The following is a 23,161-nucleotide window of genomic DNA, read 5'->3' on the forward strand; positions in this document are numbered from 1 at the left end:
CTCTGTGTATTGAATTCACAACGAAAATTCTATTTTAAGATACGATACCGCTTGCGTTATTATAACTATTTGCAGGGGTGCAGGAATATACATTTTTTTTTTCGTTTTTCAACATTTGAAACTGAATTGAAACGTTGGGGAAAACTGTATAGTAACGGATTATTTGTGCGAGATTGTCTTTGAACCACCCGCCATAAAAGCTTCAAATTTTGCTCAATTCAACTATTGACAGAAGTATCAATAGTCGAGTTAAATACGGTGAAAGTGGTTTTTATGCGATTCGAAATCAACAACTTATAAGTATTTTTTCACAATCAACAATTGATCCGTGCATTGATGGTTCTACTAGTATAACTGCATATATTTGTATTTTTAATTCTAGTAAACGTCTTGGCGCGTAGTAAGCAGAGTTCGAACAATGAGTAAATATCGTTTATCTTTCCACGAATAGAGAATTAATATGATTAGTAAATTTTATGACTTGGAATATATAATTTTAATCTACCCCTGCATCCAAAGTATATTTTTACTGTAGTGGAAATAAAAGTATGACTACCTAAAACTTGCCTATACATATACAGATACCCAGGTTTTATTCGTAAATTTAATTATAATAATAGTTGTAATAATAAGCATTATAGTCGCAGGATTATAGCTGGAGAAACATAGAAAAGCACCAAAAGAAGAGGAAACAGGAAATTGGAAGATATTGTGATTGAACATATTTTTAGACGCAATTGTTGGAAATGACGGAGAAAAGTTGAATTGTATTATAATTGTGCGTTAAGATTTATCACTTGTAAAAATAATGAAATAGGCAGAAAAATGTGAAATTTCAAATCCTTTATTATAACTATGATATAAAATATCTTTATTGTATCTTTGAAGTTACATTAACAAAATTATAATATAATAATGTATATTAATTTAGTTATTTATAATTCGCAGGCACTCTAACAAGGTATTTGGCAGTCGTTATTATTACAGGTATAGTTTGATCAACAATATTACTTATGGCACAATATCGTCGCATTTTCTACTAGTACGACATATGCGTAAGTATACATACACGTATAATAATAGTATATTTTATGTAAAAACAAATGATCGGTTACGAGTGTAGGGCCATAAATCGTTTAAATTCAAATATTATAAATTAAGTTTATGACGGGAAAAAAGAATTCAGATATTATATTTTATACATTATACACAAAGCTTGTATTGTATCGTAATTTGCTTCTTACAACTTTGTTTCATATTATACATACATCATGCAGTTTTTAACTTTTCTTATTTTTGGTTATTTTCACTTAAAAATCACTCGATTTAAGCTCTGTTATATGCATTAGCTACTGGACGACGCCGATTGACTCTTCCTCTCCTGCGATATCCGTAAGGCAAACGTCTCCGAGGATTGGCGCGTACCCTGGATTCTCTTGGTCTTTCTGAGGGATTGGGCTGGTATAGTGGCCGAGGTTGAATTGAATCTCCGTATCTTCTGAAGTTTGGTGGCGGCGGAACCACGTTCGATCTGAATCTACTTGCCCTTGCTTCATCGTTAGTATGCTGCCGCAAGCAAACTGCACATCTGCTTATACGGGACGTCACGTCAGACTTGAGGGTCTCTGGTCGTGGTTTCCTGAACATGTCACGCTCCTCAATCGTGGCGAGCCAGTATGAGTATGCTGTTGTGTAATAGTTACACCTGCCGATACTTTGACACTCTACAAACGGTCGAGCACGGTGTTCTTCAAGACACGATCCAGGTGATACCAATGACTGACCACTGCCAAGTGCTCCAGCATCGGTGTGCTGGTAAAATGAGATGGAAGAAGAAATAAGCGAAAAAATGATTACCTTTTGCTTGTCACGCGAGTATGCTTTATCATGAAAATTTTAATATAAGAATCGTAATTTTGTCGTACCATGACGAAACTGTAACCGATCCATAGCTCATCCCATCCGGTTGGACAGGTTGGTATTGACATCGACTGACTGTGAACTGCAATCATCCTAGTCGGTGCTTCGCAAACTGAACACCTGGATATGTATCTTCCAACTTCCGGAGCTTGGATTGGCGTCATCATAGTTGGCATTTCCTCAGATGTGCTTAGCCAGTAACTGTAGTCGTTACGATTCGCATAATCGCAAACGTTGTTTAAGTTGCAGAACAAGTACGGCTGGGTCGAGAACTTCCTCAGGCAGCTTCCAGCTGAGCCTGTATGATTTTATATGTTACTAAGGGCTACGTATTTATGGTAGGTAGAGGAATACCGTTGCGAAATCTGTTAATTTTTAACTTGTACAATCCTCAGACGATCTATGCATTTACCTAGATCTTGACCGTGTGGATTCCCGTTGCTTACTATGTAGAGCAAGGAGTATCCGTCCCATAATTTCACTGTATTCTTTGGGCATACCGGAATCATCTCTGACTGCGAATGTCTTGTGAAGTAGAACCCTCTGCTTCTGGGACCCGGAGGTGATGGAGCTGCATCACCAGTTGCTCCCTGTGGTCCTTTTATAGCAAGTAATTTGTTTTAAAAATTGTCTGACAGATTTTCAATTCGAAGATAAAACGTATCTGCTTATGTACCTGGGAAACCGGCAGCTCCTTCTGGACCAGTAAGTCCGGGGCTACCAGCGGGACCAGGTGCACCACGAGGCCCCTCAAGACCAGGTAGACCCGCTTCTCCTTGCTCTCCGCGCTGCCCTGGTATGCCGTCTGGACCTGGATCTCCGTAGTTTCCTGGACGTCCAGGCAAACCTATCCAAAGAAAAGTATTTTCATTCGTTGAGCGAGAAAACTAATAGTTTTGATTACATGCTTTTATTTACCTGTTAATCCTCTAACCCCGGCATCACCTTGAGCTCCAGGCCAAACACGTTGACCAAACAAGTATAGCCCGCGATCTCCTTTTCTACCCTAGATAAAAATGTGTTGGTAACAAACATCAGTAATTTGCTTTATTCATGGATTTTTTCAAGCATTATTTATAGTAATTTCATGAATTGAAATGTTGTTCCGTAATACCGGTGGTCCTGGTTCTCCTGGACGTCCATCAAATCCGACATCTCCGATGTCTCCTCTCTCTCCTTTAATTCCTGTCACGCCATCGCGTCCATATAGTCCCGAATCACCTCGAGCACCCTTTGCCCCACTGCGACCGGTCAATCCAGGCAAACCTATATCTCCAGGTTGTCCTTTGGGACTGAATGCAGAGAACCCAGGTTCTCCTCGGTATCCCTTTGGTCCTAATTCGCCCGGAAAGCCTACCAATCCTGGTCTGCCGATTAGTCCCGGAGCACCCGGATATCCAACGAATCCTGAAAACCGGCATAAACTGTGTCAAGATTTTCGTTCTAGTTGTAGTTTTTTTTTTTTCACGAACCTTGGTCGCCGCTTTCTCCCTTAATTCCTTGTACGACGGGTCCTGGCGGTCCGACAAAACCGCGTAATCCGTCAATACCAAATTCTCCAGGAGCTCCTTTCTGTCCCGGGGGAGCGTCGTATCCTGGTTTGCCATTGCTTCCTGGCGTTCCTCTTTCACCTGGTTCGGCGAATTGTCCAGGTGGGCCTGAGTAGCAAGCATGGGGATAATTAAACAACGGTGTTGTTGTTATTAAGTTTAATCGCATTCGCCTAACAATAAGGCAAGGTTTTTACCTGTTTGTCCTTGTGGTCCTTGATCTCCCAGAATTCCCTTCCTGCCTCTGAGTCCGTCAAACCCTATCATTCCTTCTAATCCAACGTTTCCTTGTTGCCCCTAAAAGAATCGTGAAGAAATGTCTCACTACCCGAAGTTTGAAGCCAATTTTTTCCCCGCCCAGTGACCTTTGTTTTTAATTACCTTTTGCCCTGGTCGACCTGGTCGACCTTGTTCCCCCCGTTCACCCTTACGACCAACAAAACCGTTCATTCCTGTGTCTCCGTCATCACCTTTTTCAGCCTCGAAGGACGAAACGATTCCTGGATCTCCTGTTTGACCCTTCGGTCCTCTCGGACCGGGATATCCTTGTAAACCTCTGGGACCCGGATCTCCTGGCATGCCTGTGTAGAAGTAAATGGTGTTTGACGTCATAATAAGTAAGTTAGATAATACTCCATTCCTTTCGCGTCGTATTTCAGGTCTATTCTTGTAATGTTGTCACTGATTTCCATACCTGGACGTCCCATCTGTCCCGGATCTCCTTCTATACCACGATTTCCTTTTGGGCCGGGTGGTCCTACCGGTCCAATCTGACCTATCTTCCCCTTCAATCCTGGCATTCCATCGTAGCCAGGCAAACCTAGTTCACCTGGAAAACCTTGATCTCCTCGCTCCCCTTTTGGACCGTCAGGACCCATGTCTCCCATTTCACCCTATGACGAGGCGTCATTGAAAAATAATTAATGATCAAGGTAACTGTACATAATGAAGGCGTCAACAAAGTACGTATTGCATTATATTACTCTTTTCTTACCTTGATTCCGTTTATTCCGTCCAAACCATTGTAGCCGTCATCACCCGGCAGTCCTTCGATACCGTCCAAACCATCCAACGATAGGCCAGCTTCACCGGGCAGCCCTGGACGCCCATCCATACCCGGAAGCCCTGGAATACCAATATCGCTTGGCGCAGCAGGATCTCCGACGTCGCCTTGAGGGCCGCTGAAAGATGATTCCCCGGGTGAACCATCTCGCCCAGGTAGACCGTAATCTCCCAAGTCACCTTTAGGTCCAGGGGGACCTTGTAATCCGTCTAATCCTGGGGATCCAATGTCTCCACGTTCCCCTTTTACTCCATCCACGCCGACCATGCCTGGTCGGCCCTCAAAACCTGGCATTCCAGGTGTACCGATCGGTCCATCATCTCCAATTTGTCCGGGTGGACCAGGTTGTCCCCTAGGACCATCCATACCCGTGTAACCCATTGAACCGTACTCGCCTCTCTCTCCTCGGAATCCGGTAAATCCAATCTCTCCTTTCAGACCTTTCATACCGTCAAATCCAGGCTGACCAGCAGGTCCTTTTTGAAAATGATTTAAAATTGTATATATTAGTTATCGAACGAGTGATATATTTAGTCCAGTAAATTTTATATGTTGTTGAGTAAGGTTGAAGGGTTCATCACCTCTGGCTCCTTTGATGCCGTAAATCCCGCGATTACCAGGGCGGCCGGGAGCACCAGGTTCACCGCGATATCCTTGAATACTGGTGCCGGTTTGACCTTTGGGTCCCTGATTGGAACAAATGGTTGAATTTGTTTGTTATTTTATAAAGGTTTTTGAAAGTTCTGGATGATATTATGTCGTTTCATTTACCTGAAGGCCATACGGACCCGCGAATCCGGGAGCACCTTTCGGACCCTTAAAACCTTTGATACCTGGCTCTCCCGGTCTTCCGGGAAAACCATCAAGACCAGCATCCCCATACTCTCCTTTCTGTCCGGCCGGTCCCATTTCTCCTACATCGCCGTAGTAAATCGTTAAACCAGGTGCACCATGGTCACCTTTTTGTGCGATGGGGCCCTGTTAGGTTTCATACGTATAAAACCGGGTTATTGATGTAAAATATCAGCACATGAATGTATATGGATTGAGAAATTCAACCGCGTATTTACGTACAGGTGGACCTGGCGATCCTTGACGTCCTGGTTTTCCAGGGATCCCTCGGAAACCCGAATCACCAGGCATTCCAGGATATCCCTTGTATCCACGAGGACCTTCCTTTGAAATACCGGGTGGCCCTCTACTCCCCTGAGGTCCAGCTGGCCCTTCATCGCCAGTTGGCCCACGCACGCCCTTATATCCGTCTAGACCTGTAATTGGATTTTAGGGAAGAGTTAATTGATATTGATAGGTTTAATTTGAGACAAGTGATACAAACACAGAATATTTGTCTGAACAATTTAGATTTACTGTTTACTGATAATTTGATATTGCGTGTGAGAAGAGTGTTGATCCTGTTACCGAAGTTTTACTCTCAACATTGAAGCTGAACTTAGATGCGCCAAGATTGATATACGAAATTGCATAGAGTGAGTTGGGAACTTTTGGAGTAGGATGTGTTTCCAATCGACATGAAAGTAGTTACATTTTACGAATCGTCATACTCAATCATTATATGTCACGTTCCAATTGTTAGGTGCTCATCCTCCCGGCACCCAATGTAAGATACGTGTAAAGAAAATGAAACATAAACAGTGCAAAAGGACCGTCAGCGTTAACGTATGAATAGTTTAAAGAGCACAGACTGGAGGTGATAGATTGAGAATGTGATTCCTACTTTTGTGTATTTAAATAGTTTGCCAAGGAAAAGATATCAAAGAAGATTAGTAGTATGAAAAAGAGTTAAGAACCGGGACCTGATGGTATTACAGTCAGCTCTATTAAAATTGTCTGTTTTTGTTCATTAATAGAAGATTTTTAAGATGTGTTCACCGAATTTTTGGCCACATCGTAACTAATATGTAATATGTAATATGTAATCCCTTTACGAAGTGGAAAGTGAATTTATCTTTTAACTATGTACCTGCATTGCCAAGTATTCCTTTCGGACCGCGCTCTCCTCTGAGTACAGCTGTGAGATTACCAGGAGCCGACAATCCCGGCGGTCCTTGAGCTCCCACGTTTCCGTCATCTCCTGGTAATCCAGGCTCTCCGGAAAATCCCGGATCACCTGTCAGATATTCTTTCGGAATTGGTGCATCGTCACCTTTGACACCCAGTAAACCATCCCAACCGTTCAAACCGTTTCGCCCCGTTGTTCCTGTGTCACCGTGTTCACCCTGGTTCGAATAAGAAAAAATAGTTAAATACTGAAAACGGATATTTTTATTTTATTTTTTTTACCTTTTCTCCTTTACGTCCGCTCACTCCCACTTCACCTGGCATACCGGAATAGCCCCGTGGCCCTGGAGGACCTTCATCGCCACGGAATCCTTTGAATCCTGGGTCGCCAGCTGGGCTTCCTCTTTGAGATTCGATCGGCCAAATTATTATTCCGTTTTCCCCCTTTGGTCCCTGGGTACCTGCGACCCCAGAACGACCAGGAATACCTCGCATTCCTTTTGGTCCTCTCGGACCAGGACGACCCTCAGGACCATCGAATCCTCGAGGTCCGGGTAAACCAGAAGGTCCCGGTGGACCTTGTAAGGCGTCTGAGCCCCCTTCTCCTTTTTCTCCCTTTGCACCAGGCAAACCTGTTATATCAGAATAAGTTAATGATGACTTGGAATATGTTTTGACCAAATTGATGTTACCCAAATTTTAGTGATTTCTATGTATAAGCTAATACAAATGGCTAGAAATTAATTGTTTTTACCTGGTATACAGGTGCCGCAATCATCTCCTCGCAATCCTTTTGTTCCCGGCAATCCTGTGAGGCCTGGTCGACCATCTACTCCTGGGGGACCAGGCGGACCTGGTGGTCCACGTTCTCCCTTAGGCCCTTTTATAGCTACACCTATTCCAGGAGATCCCTTCGGTCCTGAGATTATAAAATAATGTTAGCGCGAGTGGCCATTGTTAATGTGAAGAATATCTCTATTTTTGACTCTGCTAACTTTTAGTGCGGCAAGAAATTTCGACTAGTGAATCCAAACTTTTGAGCGGTCAAGGAACTTGATGGGATTTCGTCTCAACGAAAAAGGAAATACTTCACTGAAAAGGTGCTGACTTGGATTTTTAAATTACCTGGGGCACCATCGCGACCACGTTCACCGGCCAATCCCCAATATCCATCTCTGCCAGGTAATCCAGGCTGGCCAGGCTCACCGATGATCGTCTGACCCGCAAAGCCCTTCGCTCCCTCAATTCCTTGAGGTCCAGGAAAACCGATCGGTCCGGCAGGTCCTCTTATCCCCGGGAATCCTAAAAGCAGTCAGTATCGCGTTGCATTTAATAAATATACGTACCGGATGTGACGTACCACATGGGAGAAACTTTGATTCGTTGCTTACCGTTGTCACCCGGTTCTCCTTTGACAGATTTACCCTTGGGTCCAGGAGTACCAGGCGGACCAGGAGGACCTGGTGAACCTGGCAACCCGATGTATCCAACATTTCCGGGCAACCCTGGTATTCCCGAGTCTCCCTGCCGACCAGGTAGACCTAGAAGAAGCCGTATTTGAAGCTACTAGCTCATCGAGTATATCCATGTAAGACAATCAAAGGCACTATGCCAAGGTCAGTATCTATGAATATTACTTCCAAATTAAACTGACCGACTTCTCCTGGGTTTCCAACGCTTCCCTTAATTATTTCGTCCAGATCTGGGATGTAAAGTCCACGGGGTCCTTCGGCACCCTGTTTTCCTGGAGCACCAGCGTTACCAGTTTCACCTTTTTCACCCTGCGTAGATGGAATACAAAGGTATTTAATTCATTGTCAGCCAAATGAAAGTGTAGATCTTTTCCTCTGTTTCGTTTGGTAAGACATACTTTGAACCCATCAGTTCCGGGTATACCCTCGAATCCAGGTGCGCCCTTTGAACCTTTCTCACCAGACGGTCCTGGTTTGCCGACGAAACCTTGCTTTCCTCTCCCGCCTTTCGGACCTAGATCACCTCTGAATCCTTTTAGACCCACGATTCCAGGTCGGCCCTGAAATATTCATTTCTCGTGCATTACCGACTGTTGCGAACACTTTTTTCTCCCAGATAAAAAATTATAGTTTAACAACACGTTATCTCATACGCAATGTAGTGACTCGGGATAAGCTATAAAATGTGGAAGCTTCTTCACTGTCTGACGGATGCATGTACTATTCAGTTCATCTCAGGAGTGAAGACTTACAGCTTGTCCTTTCCAACCACGCACTCCCGTCGGTCCATGATCTCCACGATCCCCTTTACCTCCAGACGCTCCGGTAGGACCTGGCTGTAATATGACGCGCGGGGGGTTGATCAGTCGATATTCTGGTTCACCTTGGTCACCGGTGTCACCCGTTTCTCCCCGGGATCCCTTAACTCCCCAACGGTCTTCTCCACGATCACCCTGAAGTCCCGGAAGTCCAGGCGCTCCGATGTATCCCTGATTTGAAAATATTTATATGTAATAACGTTTGAATGTTTTTAACAACAATAATCGTATATCGACTTACAGCGTTCCCGGTGTCTCCTGGGGCTCCTAAACTTCCAGCAAAACCTCGAGGTCCTGTAGGTCCCTGAAGAGGAAGAAGTGCGTTTGTTATCGGGCGAAGAGTTTTGGTAAACAATTAGCTAATCTACGTACTGTACTTCGTGCTGTATCTATATGTAATGTAATTTCGGTTAGGTGCTCTTCAGTATTCGCGCAAGATTACCTGAATTCCGTCGTACCCAGGAATTCCTCGTATCCCTTTTACTCCAACTGAATTAATTCCACCATCACCAGGTTCTCCGGGAAATCCTTGGTCCCCGATAGGACCTGGTGCACCTGGTGCACCCCATGTACCTGACCTCCCGGGAGCTCCGGCTACTCCATCAGTTCCATTGCATCCGTCGAGACCATCCGGTCCTCTCACACCTGGAGCACCAGGTCGACCCTGTTGAATTGAAATCAAAAATGGTGTGTCATTTTGTTTGGTGTACTTATTTTTAACTTATTGTTCAACAATGTATAAATTGTGTTCTATGAGTGGTTACTAGAGTTTAACTTTTTTCATCGTACACCATCTGATTATCAATCGCATATTTTCTTTGTACTTGCTTAACTATACGTGAGTGTTGATACGTTAGCTGCAAATCTAAAAGTATACTTACAGAGAACCCAGAAGTACCAATAAATCCTTGTAATCCAGGGTCACCCTAAACAGATTAGAATTCATAAAAAATCTTAATTATATTTATTTTACCGCTTGCGTTTTTTTTACAATCACCGCAGTTCCCTCGTGTATTTTTATAGCGTACAATCGAAATAAGGAAGAACAATATTTTTACTTCAAGTCGCAAAAATAAATATACCAATGCCTTGAACCCTGTATGTTTTTCAGGATTATTTACCGCTTACCGCCAAAGCTCCGGAAGTCTCACGTTATGCATACGCTGCAGTATCGTACGCAATAACTTCGAATCTGGTCGACGTACAGGGAGGGCGATGTTAAAGATTAATTACGCAAATAAAACAAGTTCAGTTTGACTGAGTGCCTTTCGGGAGGTCCAAAGAGCCGAAATCACCTGGACCACCGAAACCGGTTCTGCCGGAGATGCTGAAGAGATCGCAAATAATCGTAAAAAAATGCATTCCCGTGGCCAGACTCTGTCGTCTTCCCTGCGCGTATCGTACGTATACATTATCCATATTTTTCACCCTATTTTTTTGTTCTTTCTTTTTTCTACATTTTTTCTCTTCTTTCATTCTTTGCTTTTTCATTGCAGCCCGAGATGAAATACTTATATATATATTCATATAAATAAATATTTACATGTATAAAATTTAAATTTGACCAGAATTATTCAACGATACGAAAAAATATTGACCCTTTTAATTACTTAATTCTTCTTCGTCCTTTCAATATATAACCTAGAATCTCCAATGTCTTAGGCCTTCAATGGATAGGAAAAAACATGTGGCTTGAACTCTTGCCTTTTCGCAGTTTATCCGCTCAAAGTCTGAGAAGTTCGCAAGCGGTCAACGGTGGATGCGGAGGGCCTGCTACATCCGATGCTTAGCACGTGTCAGCGAGTTTTCTTGCTTTCAGTTTGTTAAAGAGTCAGAAAGGAAACGCGGGTAGGGGAAGGAAGAGGAGGGTTCTCTTGGTTAAACAATCCCTGCAGGATTTATCTTCCCACAACGCGGCGAAATAACGGAGCTGCAGAGACGTATGCATAGGGTGTTTAGTTTAACATTTATTTACTTGAATGTAACTTATTTTACTTCACAGATATATAACGATGAACTGCAAGCGAAGCATCAAAATCTAATATATGGTTTACAGCAACGCTTAAGAACGCATCGTAATTTCACGCATGATTTTTTTTTACCTTCATTAATGATTTTTTTTCCGGTAAATTACTCTTAGAAAATTCTCTTTATTTCGAAGCTTGCATCATGCGGTGTATGGTGTTTCGGGATCCTTGAAGGATTTGGCATATGTTGTCTGTACGTGAAATTAGCAGATCGACACGTACGTGGGTTAAATTGTTCCCTACATGGAGAGAAAGTTTTTTTCAAGAGGCTCGTGTCGTTACTGTATAACCCGAGACCTTTCTGACATGTTTTTCGTTTTTCATTTATTGGTCAGACCAATCTGATGATATTCAACGTTGCTACCTTTTATGCTTCACGATGTCTCGCATAATCTCTACGAGTGCAAAAGTGAAAGATATTATTTTCTGTAACTTTGTAAAAAACATTTTTATGCAAGTTGATTAACCACAAAATTGGTGTGGAAATAATTTTTTATCGTTATCTTTATACAATTTATCATCGTCGTGATTATTTCACCACAAGTATTTTTTTTCTACAGTTTGTGTGTTTAACTTTTGGCGAAAAATGACGAATCACCCTGTATATTTGAATTCTGCGAACACTGCGGTGACTGCATGGGCGAGCTTCGGAGATCTTCTGGCAAAAAATGAACTCTGTCTGGATAAATGTTCTCACGGGGATTTACAGTCGCTAAATCTTTTGCGACGCCAGCGAAAACCTTCCGTTTACATTATTTTTCTCAACATATTGTAATCAGTGCATGGATAAAAATTATTTTACAGTCAAAGCCACTGGATGCTTTGTTCATCAGCGTCGTCCTGTATCACCAGATCTAAGTACCCAACAATGTTGATACAACCTTCCATTATAGTCTTCAGCAAAGCACTCCGTTAAGATAGCTGCAGGTCTAAGTGTATCGTGATGCGAGATTCGTAACGTCAGCAAAGTTTTAAACTTGTATTTGAATTTTTGTACAAGCTTCTTGGAGTTCTTAGGTTACAGAAACGGAGCCGTTGCACAAGGGAGGAATTCATCTCGAGACATCCTTGCAGTGGCGTAGTATAAGTTCGAAAGTTTTTAACCAATATCTGTGTATATATAACACTCTCAGGAGAAATGACTTTCTCGAAAAAATAACGAATATTCATAAATATCGAAAAATAAAGTTTCGTACGTGGGGATAAATTTAATTCCAGAAGGAATAAACTGTCATAAATTTACTAATGCAGGTGTGCATTGTTGTAAATATATTTGTTTCTCTTTGTTTACACTCATTTTCAGTTCGAGTTCGAGAGCTCCGTCAATCAAAGTAACATTCAAGATGCAACCAGAGGAAAAATTTGGCTCATTGTCGGAGGGAGGAAGATGAAAAAGTAGGGTAAACCTATTTTCGGAGCTCGTTCGCTCATCTCGATCCCTTTACATTCATACGTACGCTATTTTTTATGTACATACTATAGTCATATCTCGCTGCACAGTGTAGTGCAGTGTACAGTGATACACCAAGAGATAGTGAGACATACATTTCACATCCTGTCTGCAGAGTTGCACGCTGCGATCTAGTTGTCAATGGGAAGTCCGTTATCGAGGGAACTAGGGTCGTGTGGCCTGCATCCCACTTGCTATAACGACCTACCGATTCCGTTGAATGATTCTCGGGAAATGCATCTCTTGTTCAGATATCGCGCCCACCCACACCCCACCGGCTGCAGATTGCACCGTGACGGAAAGTGTCCGGCTCTCGTCACGATGGCGCAGCTTGGCAAATCAAGATGCGCAAATATCATTCACATGTTTTTGACAAGTCTTCTCTGCACTATTGAATGGAGTCAGCATGCAGGATAATTCTGATTAATGTCATAACTTTAATGGTTTTTCAAATAAAAGTAATACTTTTAGGTATATCGACAGCAAAAGATCACTGATTTCAACTGAGGTACAGGGCCTCTGAAATTTAATTTCGTTTTTACTACCGGGTATTGTTGAAAACTTGTAGAATTTTCAGGTTGCCTATATATTTAAAATAGTATGTATCTAAAATTGTATCGGTAGAAAACTTTTTCGTTGGAACAAATCTTTAATTTAAATTTAACCTGTTCACAGGATGGAAAACTTAAGTTTTATGCAGAGTCAAAGACTGTGAAAATAGACACCAGACGTGCAGCTTCGGATTACTAATTTCCGTGAGAACCGGGTTATTTAGTTGAAATATCTATAGCCATTAATTAATTTTTACACACACACGTATATTCATGGAACGCCGATGACGCGTACGTGTGTGGAAATGAGTTTCAGGAAGTTTCTACTTTCGCTCATATTAACACTAACTCCTTTATCCAGGCGGAAGAATTAAGTTTTACTACTCCTAACTGAATTCCGAATACACGCATCTCTCCACGACGTAATTGAAATTTTCAGAATCGTTTAATCACGGTTGTTCTTCGTCGTCACATCCGCATGTGTATCTATCTTTCCGCCGGTATACTACACATGTACAATCTATGTATAAATATACACGTAGAGAACCTACTCATCGAGGAAGTTCGTTTTAAATAAATGTTACAGGATTTAGCATCGTGCAGGAAGAACAGTGTTGAGAAACAGGAAGCAAACAGCTGATGAATATTTACCAGAATCTCGCCGTGAGTTCTTTGCTCACTAGTCGATCTGTTCACTACGTGACCGTTTGATTGAAAAAAATCGAGCAGAAAGCACGTGTTCTCAAAAATGAGGTTTCACGCCAGGAATGACAATTGCATAATTTATTGCGATTGGTCATACACGTCGCGTGCGCGAAACTATTATTGCGGGGGATTTGTATCGCTGTTCTCGTGCAAAATCAGCTGCCACAATCAAATAGAGCAAACTGTTCTTAATTAATGAGGCAAAGATCAATGTCAAACGTCTTGTGCTAGGCGAGCGCATCAGGGAGGCGATTACACCGCTGTAAGCAGGCGGCAGTGATGAAGATGTACGTAATATAGAATAGAATTACTTATAATGAACGCCTACTGTATACGCTTAATCCAAAACGGGTGGAATTGTGCCATTCTGACTCCTACGGTAATTGAAGAGCCTCAATCAATTTTATGCATGCGTATAACATGAACATCTCGACTGCATTGTCGGGCAGCTGCAGTATTATTTTATTTATAAATATACCGTGCATGAGATACAGTGTTCAGAGAAAAGATAAAAGTTCGCGTGACGTAATCTTCGCAATAAATTATCCTCAGCTCACATGATGCGATGCTGCATTCGTTACACTATTAAAAATTATATCATACATTTATTTCAAGTATAATTTATACTCTGCGGATAAAAATCACGAAATTTAGTCTTTGATCGCTACGTTCCTCTGTAACCACGAACGAAATTTCAATCCCGAGTTCCTGTTGCGCTATGACATATCCGGAATTACATTTCGCACCAATGATCCTGCGAGCTCGCGGTACTGTCGTTAAAAATCGTTACGCAATCGCAAGTTATAATGGGGCGACCGTCGAAGCTAGTCTCTTGCATCGCGGTGTGAAAAAAGTCGAAAAAGCAAAATAATTGCAATGCCATACACGCAGATGAACTTTAACTGTCGCAGTTCGAGGTTTCGGATATTTCAAACCTGACGTCATCCGAGCCGAGCCGTAAATTTCAGCAAAAGACTCCTGCAGCAGCCGAGGCTTGTCTGGAGAACGTGCGAGACCCGCGTTTCTTTTCGGCCTAACAACGTCGAGCCGGTTTCTTTGAATCCGACAAGCGAAAAGTTTCCGGAGGTGAGGGAACCGCGAGGAGGCTGCAGAGCTATTTCAAACCGCACGTGTGTATAGTTACCCGGATTCCCTTTTCACCAGAGCTTCCGTATTCACCCTCGGCTCCCTTCTCCCCCTTGGAACCCGGCGTCCCTTCCAGTCCTATGTCCCCATGTGGTCCCTCGGGCCCTTCGAATCCTGGGATTCCTGGTACGCCGAAGTCTCCCTTAATCCCCTTACAGTTGCATTTTTGCGAAGCCGAGTCTTGGCAGACCTGAAATCATAATGCATCCGGTCAAAATCTCGCCATCCAGCTATATAACACAAATGTCTAATAACATAGCGAAATAGAATGGAAATTGTTGCATTCCTATATCTGCAGTAACAATTCTGCAGTTTTGGCTCAGAGCTTTACCAAGTATGCGGACAGTGAGGATTGCTACTCAATTTGCAAAAATAATTTTATTGTCCTATATTTTGTGGCAATGAATATATTATTTTTATCCTCTATTTCAAATGCGGCCGACTAATTACTCAATCCGCACGCCAACGCGGTATACGTAATTTTTCTTATATATATATATGTATATTTCATCTCAACTCATACTGTGAATTATCTGTAACGATGTATTCCCTGTATCATCAAAGCAACCACGGATTATTCTTAGTCGCTTTGGATTATAATAGTCATGTGTGCGTGCGTGTGTGCGTGTGTATGCAGAGATGTGCGTGGGTGACTTGTCAAAGGTTGTATTACCATTTGGCAGTGATGTAATGGACTCGTTTGGCGCTTCGGTTTACACTTTGTAAGAGCAAACAAATCCCTAGCTTCGTATTCCGCCGTCTGTTTCTGATACTTTCTATCGTATTTTCATTCTCACAGTTTGAAAAATGGATCTGACGGTTACTTATATTTTTCAACTAGATTGCTAGTTAGAAAAATTATAATTTTTGTCGCACGTTACCTTTTCAAATTCATACGCCACGAGTACTTTTCACTTCTATGTAATAATACGCTATGTCCACACATATGTACGTAATATGGGTATAACAACTTGGGAGTGTTGAGCGCAATAATTACCATAACAGAGGTAGGAATTATTCACGAAGAGAGATCGTTTGTTTTTTTAATTTCTTCTTGTTCTCCCTCTGTTTTTAAATTTTTTCTCATGTCTTCTCTCTTTTTCAAACGGGGCAAGACATAACTGTCGGAAATGGGTATAAGGATGCTTAGCGCAGGCTATGTGAGAGCGAGATGAACGTCATCCAGCCATATAAGTAGTTTTGAAATATTTTTATTCTGGGTTATGTGGCATTAACGATTACGTAATTTGTTATACATATTACGCCTATGTTATATCTTTATGCGCATAGGCTTTTGTAAACGAGCGCTTGTATGAGACATTGACCACACGAGTGACATAATTTTCACTACTTATTGTTCTCCTCCCGAGATACATAGATATAGTTATGCATATGCGGTCTGATTAATTGTTTTGAGTCAATTCTTAGACAAGGATAACTATTATAACGCCCAAGCGTACAATTCATTGCCAATTAAAGTTGCGGAGGTGAATATATATTTATTCTCTGATGGTGAAAATCTTTCTTTTTATTTATTGTAAGATTGTTGATTGAATTTTCCAGAAATTGTTTAGGTAAAACGAAAATAAAAATCAACGTTTTTTTTCTTAAAAAAATCTGACGTTATAAAATATAAAAAGATATTTGAGTGCTTCGAAGAATGTGATCAACGTTTTTTTTTTTTTTTAGTCTACGATGACGATTTTTCAATGTTATTTTTTTCTCACAGAGCGTGTCTTTGGAAAAATTCTTACAATTACGATTTGCAAGTTGGAGTTTAGTCCTGAAATTGTTCAATCGGTAAATCACACACAACTTTTGTAAAATAGTAAAATCTCCGGACAGTAATTTAGGGCTATAAAAAATCATAGATCTTGCATGAAAAAAGGATAGTATAATGCGTTAGAAAATATGTAAAATTACAAGCGTAATAACGATAATATAGAAATACAATGGAGCTCATAACCGTTTCTTGGACAACGAAATCAGACGTGTTTGAAATTCGTTTCGCGTGATAAGAATACACATATAACACATCTCGGAAACCTGTGTATTTATGTGTCAATGCACTGTATATAAAAACTGCAGGAGCGACTGTACAGAGGGAACCGCGTTGAGCAGAAGGTTATAATTTGAATTGTTACCAAGTGAGGTACGTGGTGAATAGGTTGTCGCGAGAGATGCGGTAGAGAGTGTGAGAGAGCGATAAAGAGAAACGATAAGACAAATCGAAACGGGAAAAAAAGCATCAAAGAAATGCGAGTAAGGGAGAGAGAGAGAAAAAATTCTTCTCTTCTTTGTCCTGCCATTCCGAATGCTGCGTGGAGATCTTGGAGAATTGCATCAACTCCAGACTACGCCATACTATAATGTAACTCTGAACGCAATCTGCACGACGTTGCTCATTGTTAAAACGACACCTTATCCTTTGATTCCATGGCGCCAGACTCGATTTATCGGTCGAACACTACGAGGTCTCAATTCGGTTCAACGTACCTTTATGGGCATGCATGTGTATATATAGGCATACGGTTGCACTCGTTGCATGTCGATGACTTTATTCAATGGCGGTATGAGCACCTCGACATACATTCTCGTGTTTTTATTCTAAATAACTGTGTGGTATCTTGAGCAAAATTTTCTGGGAACCTTAGCGTTCTTCTTATAACGATCGATCATCTAGTATCTTCATGTATGTTTGCGGTTATCTTAAAGTCAGCTATCCATCACGTGAAGGCAGACTCAATCAACTCGTGCTTGAATTTTTTTTTCATCAATATACAGATTTTAATGTAATATATAGAATTTATTATTCACATTCTAATTGCTCGGGAAAGATGCCTTCGTCAGCGGTGAAGAAAAATATTGACAATCGATCAATCGATATTTAAAAAATTATGCATATGAATTTTCCGTACATGGGGATGTTGAACGCAGCTTACGTAATTTGATCGCTGAGGATCTTTCCTAAGTATTCGAGATCGTTGAAAAAAAAATTATAATCCCGAAAGAATTCCAAAATTCTGGCACCGAAATCTATGCACAATGGTACGATCCAAATGATGTTAAATGGGCGTGATGTTGATGAGAAAAGGAGGGTCTATTTTACTTCTTAGGATCGTCATCCATCCACTGGCTGGCTTGTCCCCTTAACCTTTGACTCTTGCGCTTGATATTCAGTAATATTACCAAGAGCGTAACGGGGTTAGAGTTTCGTAAGAGATTAGACAAGGCCTTCTTCTTCTCAGTTTGACCCCCTAACTTGCTACACCCTCATAAAATCCAAGACACTTTGTAATACGCGCGTCAGGTCACGTATATACATACGAAATCAGTTCTTATTTCGTAATTCGATCGACAACTCATTGATTTATTCTGTTGGAATTCATGCGTTCAAAGTGCTTGTTCGGCTGTTGGTTGAAACTTTGGATTACTCAAAGGCGGGAGATGTTGTATAAGGGGTAAAAAAATTTGACATCGTTGCGACGATCCTTGACCGCGGCGAAGAAATCATACCATCTTATCTATCGAGGTTTGCGTGAACATGAGCGTACTCGATAAGGCTGGGTAAACATTGATTCGAGCGCGACCCGAGATTAATCTATGTCCGAATATATACTTCCGGAATTGAAAATAAGAAAATAATTGGTATTAAAGTCGAAAGAAAAAAAATGGCCTTGAACGTCTGTGAACATGTAGACACTTGTTAACAGCAGTAATTAGCTAGCCAATCTTTGAACTAAATCTGTGTTCTACATTGTGTACTCTATAATTCGTATCTTAGAAGATTACAAAATAACTAATACGGAGATATCATAGCGTACTAACTTGTTACAACAAAACAATGTTATTGCGATAATTAGCATCTCGCACTAGAAGATAACCTAATATTCATATATGAAAAGAAAAAAAATCGAGCGGGAAGTAATTTTTCTTACGCAATGATTGAAGATATTGAGCTAAGAGGAACTAAAAATAGCCTATCGAACAAAGTTAACTCAAATGACCGTATAAATAGTTGCATCAGTTGAACGCGTGTATCACGAAATCTGACGGTGATAATTTTTGACTTATATAATAAAAATTCGTGGCGCCACGTCGAGGAACTTGACTGGTTTGATTTATTTTCACGTTTCTCTCTCTCTTCTTACACTAAATTCGTATTTATGCCAGTTGTTCTTACGTCTCGAAATATCAGAATGCACGTGCAACGCTTCAGCATATTTGATATATATTTGTATAATAAATTGACGGTTCAACTGCTGCGCGAAATGGTTCCCTTATCAAATTGAGCCGAGTGATAAACTTCGTTTCAATTTAATTTTTTTCTCATTACGTTCTCAAGCATCCTCAGTTTTTTCTCCTATACCTCATTATCCGAATATTCGTATGTACATGTAATGGAATTAGAACCGTGAGTCGCCTGATTATTCTCCGGTTATCGCGGGGTGATGAACGTCGGCATCACGGCCGTTTTTTTCGCTCTTTTTTTCGTCGAATCTTGTTATTCTTCAACTTTTTTATTAATCCATACTCCCAATATCACGGTTTCGTTGACATACTTTTCTATAACGAACATGGAGCGTATGATAAACTATGTATAAGCGGTCCGAAGCGATATCTGACCACATATATGTACGAAATGTGAGGCATATGCTGATAAAATCCCGTAAGATTGTCAGCAAAATTCTTTTTTGTCTTTACTGTATTTTACATACTAAAATTACTCCCTTCCTTTGTCGCTGTAAGTTTCCAGCTCTCGTGTTACGCAACTCTTACTTCCCTCGACGAATGAAATACGAAAAAGAGACGGGAAACAGAAGAGGCGAAACAAAGACAACAGATTAGCAAATATCGTAAGAGTGTAGCGTACAATATTCGTTTTTTGTCGACGGAATTTCGTCCATCATACACTATCGGACGTTTTTGATTATCTGCTCAAGAATTAAATTTCTCATTTATAATTTGTAGATAAAAGTTAAGTGTGACTTTGCTGTTTCATTGAACGTAGTGAAATTTTCAAAAAATTCAATCCGTGGATATTTTTGATTTGAGATTTTTTATATCTAACGTCCCGAACTTGACATTCTACGCAGAATTAAATAACATGTTTTTTTACTGCGATCGATTAACCATTTCAAATTTATCGAATACGCGTCAGTGTCACTTCAGTCGTAGCAAAAGAAATGAAAAAAAATAACAGTAACAATAATCAGGATTTTTTAATTCTAGGGTATTTTTTGCAAACATTGCACAAGTTTGTGTTCGTAGGTAACTTTAACGCGTGCATTGCATCCCGCGAGAGTTACTCGAATTTTTGCAACTCGCTGGAATAATTTCATTTTCATAAAATCCAATTGCATGATCAAGTTATAGTGAATCGATAACAACGCAAGTGTATATATATATATATATGCATATATATATATTCTCTACACACGAACGAGTTCGTCAGCTGGGTAGGATACCGATGATAGTTTATGAATGAAATTTTTAAGCGTGGGCCGGTCCATCTATAATTGGGCGAGCAGCTGTGCATCGACGCAGAGGTTTCTTAGTTCGAATATGCGATCATAGAGAATGCTGCACCTACGGAAGTCAGCTTCAACAGCAAGATAAAGTCAGTGCACTGTTCTGAAGTCAGCTCCGATTATAAGCGAAGGGTTCACCGACGCCTCTTCTACCGAGGCATCGAAATCCCCTGATATATCCTACGTATGAGTTATTAATTGAAACTGGACAATTTATACGAACGCCTGAGATGGAACAGCCATCGTTTCTGTATGGCAAGCACGAGTGAATGAGAGAGAGAGAGAGAAAAATAAATAAATAAAAAATAAGGAAAGGCGGCATACTGGAGAGACCGAAAAATAAAAGATCAAGTTAATTGCTCCTGGAAATTTGCACAAAGAGCCAGTTTCCTGGCTACCACGCAGATGCGTGGGGCCGGGTTTGCATATCCGCTATCAGACGAACGTGGCCTGTTGTACTCGCTGATGATCCCTGTCCCTATTTTCATATCTTATCAGTATGAATTCTGGCCTGATTTGAAATTAACGATTTCGTAACTATCAAATTAATTACACACGATACGTTTTACCCTTTCCGTTTAGCGTTACAAGCGTAAGCAATGTTACATCATTCATTCGCAATTATTCCCGCCAACGTCGCCACGCAGCACAGATCGAACTATTGTTTATACTTATGCGCACACATGTACACGCTGCCCACGTGTTACTATATATAAACTAAAAACATGATTAATACAGTATATATTTCAGTATATTTGCCTAACGGGACGAAAGGAGGAAAAGATGAAATCTTTCGACATATTCTTGTCGCGAATATTTATCACTTGCGCAAATAAATATCGTTTTTAGTAGTCACATCGATACATTGATGTCGCTTTATTTATCTATAAATTATTAGAATTGAATGATGCGGATATGGCCATGGTCGATCGCTGTTCATGAACTGGCGAAGATCATCCGTTATTCCTTTTGATCAGTGCAACGCCCAGCCTCCCATGCCTCCTGCAGTGCAACCAAAAAAGGACGTGTACCAGCTCACGTGTCCTGCACGCTGACACATTGCGCTCTGGGCTGTTGCAACTGCGCATGCTCTCTATAGATACACATGTGTGATACACGTGCGTATGCTACAGGTATACGTAGGTTATGAGTTATATAATCTTGGCGAGGATATGAATGAATCGCAAAATTTGTCAGCAAATTCCGGTAAAATATCTACATAACGATTACACTATACAGCTCGATAATTTACCAAGTGTATAGTATATGCATATCCATATCCATGCATATAGATTTCAAATAATTTTGAACGTATCACAGACGCATAATGAGATCTGGGGCATAGGAGCTGCGAATGCTTACAATACACATGGTTGAGAGGAATAGTGATCGGTGATACAGCACGTATTTGCAGTACGTAAATGACGACATGTGTAAAAGTCGGTGCGATGTGTACCGTTCACTGTATGCAACACCGTGATAAGTTTTATATACACACCTATATTGTTGTTGTTGTTGTTGTTATTATTATTATTATCATTATTATTATTATTTTTATTATTGTCATTATTATTATACATAGATCTAAAACGATTTCAGTCTTCTCGCGCTGTAGCACATGAAACCAAAGCATTTAGCCTTATTTTTTTTTGTCTACATTATTTTATTTTTTTAGAGTCTTCCTATCACTGCTTAAACTATCACATTTCCTCATTAGCCCAGTCTAATTGTACGTTATCATCAAGACCGAATGGTGAACTGATAAAAAATAGTAAAGAAATACAAATAAATATAAAATGTAATGAAGTGAAAAAGGAATAAGACGAATAAAATTCAAAAATGAATGATAATAGATAAGAGAGGATTGAGAATCAAATAAAATGAAATGTAAGGCGATGAGAAATTTGAAGCACATGTCAAAGTCACGAGGGGGTGGCTGAGCTCCGGAGCGATAATTGTCAGAGGTCAAGGGTCAAGTCTAATGACAGGTGAAACGATCGGCACAGATCGTCGATAGTAAGCGGATCGTGGTGTGTACTTATAGGCATAATGACAAAGAATTAGTATATGGTGGACTTACCACGGCGTCGGTGGGTGTCAGGTGATTGGCAATAAGGAGGATAAAAGCTGTGGCGAAGATCGTCAGCCGGGTCGATGCGTACCTGGAGGGTACGACAACGGTATCGGAGGACAGCGGGGACGGCGGCATCGCTGAACCCTGCCGTCGGATGCAGTAGTTATGTATTGTATTTTTTCTCTTGTCGGGATGCGTCAGAGCGGGTTTACGGTGAAACGAAACTCGAAACTAAAGAACGGTCCAAGACTAGCGAGGCGCAATCCGCATCTTGCCTCGTTCGAAAGGGCTTCGCGGCTCCTCGCAGCTTGCGGCTGTATCGCAGCTTTGCTTCGTCTCGGTATTCGCCTTCCTCGCCTTCCTCGCCTTCCTCGCCTCCTCGCCTCCGCCGAAGAGAAGAGAACACACCCCGTTAGCCCCGCCGCTCTCGCGCTCTGCGCCAACGCCGCGATCCCGGCTCTATCACCACGTACCGGCCTCGACTACAGCCTCCGGAGGTCCCGCGGCCGATTCTTACGCCTCCGCCGCCGTTTCGTGTTCTATATCGGCCGTCTCGCACCCAGGCAGACCCAGAGCGGCCAGATCTCGACCCAAACGCAGAACGGCCCCGGAGTGTCGTGCAGCTGCGAGGAGAACCGCGCACCGCGATACCTCCTCCTCACGGTTCTCTAGGACCGGCGTTATTTATCTTGTTCTCTCGTTTATACGCGATCTTTATCGCGGCTCGATCGCTCCGCAATATTTATACGCGTCCGCGATATTCGTACGAGATCACCACTGTCCATACACGCGTAGCTTTCTGTGCGGTTCGTTTCCTTTTTCTTTTTCTTTTTTT

The 23,161-nt window shown here is 41.3% G+C and overlaps 1 protein-coding gene across 1 annotated transcript; it reads right to left on the reverse strand.

Moving 5' to 3' along the window:
• Window positions 1-828: 828 nt before the first annotated feature.
• Window positions 829-22,964, reverse strand: LOC124406094 (collagen alpha-5(IV) chain-like). Its single transcript, XM_046881465.1, has 27 exons — window positions 22,333-22,964; window positions 14,720-14,911; window positions 9,724-9,768; window positions 9,285-9,506; window positions 9,084-9,146; window positions 8,777-9,013; window positions 8,423-8,584; window positions 8,207-8,333; window positions 7,944-8,093; window positions 7,678-7,854; window positions 7,307-7,471; window positions 6,835-7,184; window positions 6,515-6,770; window positions 5,608-5,801; window positions 5,305-5,511; window positions 5,115-5,220; window positions 4,465-5,009; window positions 4,165-4,363; window positions 3,852-4,051; window positions 3,668-3,767; window positions 3,393-3,578; window positions 3,035-3,327; window positions 2,839-2,926; window positions 2,597-2,767; window positions 2,333-2,518; window positions 1,926-2,218; window positions 829-1,812 (listed from the first exon to the last, which is right to left on the reverse strand). Exons 1-27 carry the CDS (start codon window positions 22,459-22,461, stop codon window positions 1,327-1,329), a joined length of 5,529 nt encoding a protein of 1,842 aa, XP_046737421.1. The 5' UTR covers window positions 22,462-22,964; the 3' UTR covers window positions 829-1,326.
• Between the last annotated feature and the right edge of the window lie 197 nt (window positions 22,965-23,161).

This window comes from Diprion similis, chromosome 4, assembly GCF_021155765.1.
Source record: "Diprion similis isolate iyDipSimi1 chromosome 4, iyDipSimi1.1, whole genome shotgun sequence".
Lineage (NCBI taxonomy): Eukaryota > Metazoa > Arthropoda > Insecta > Hymenoptera > Diprionidae > Diprion > Diprion similis.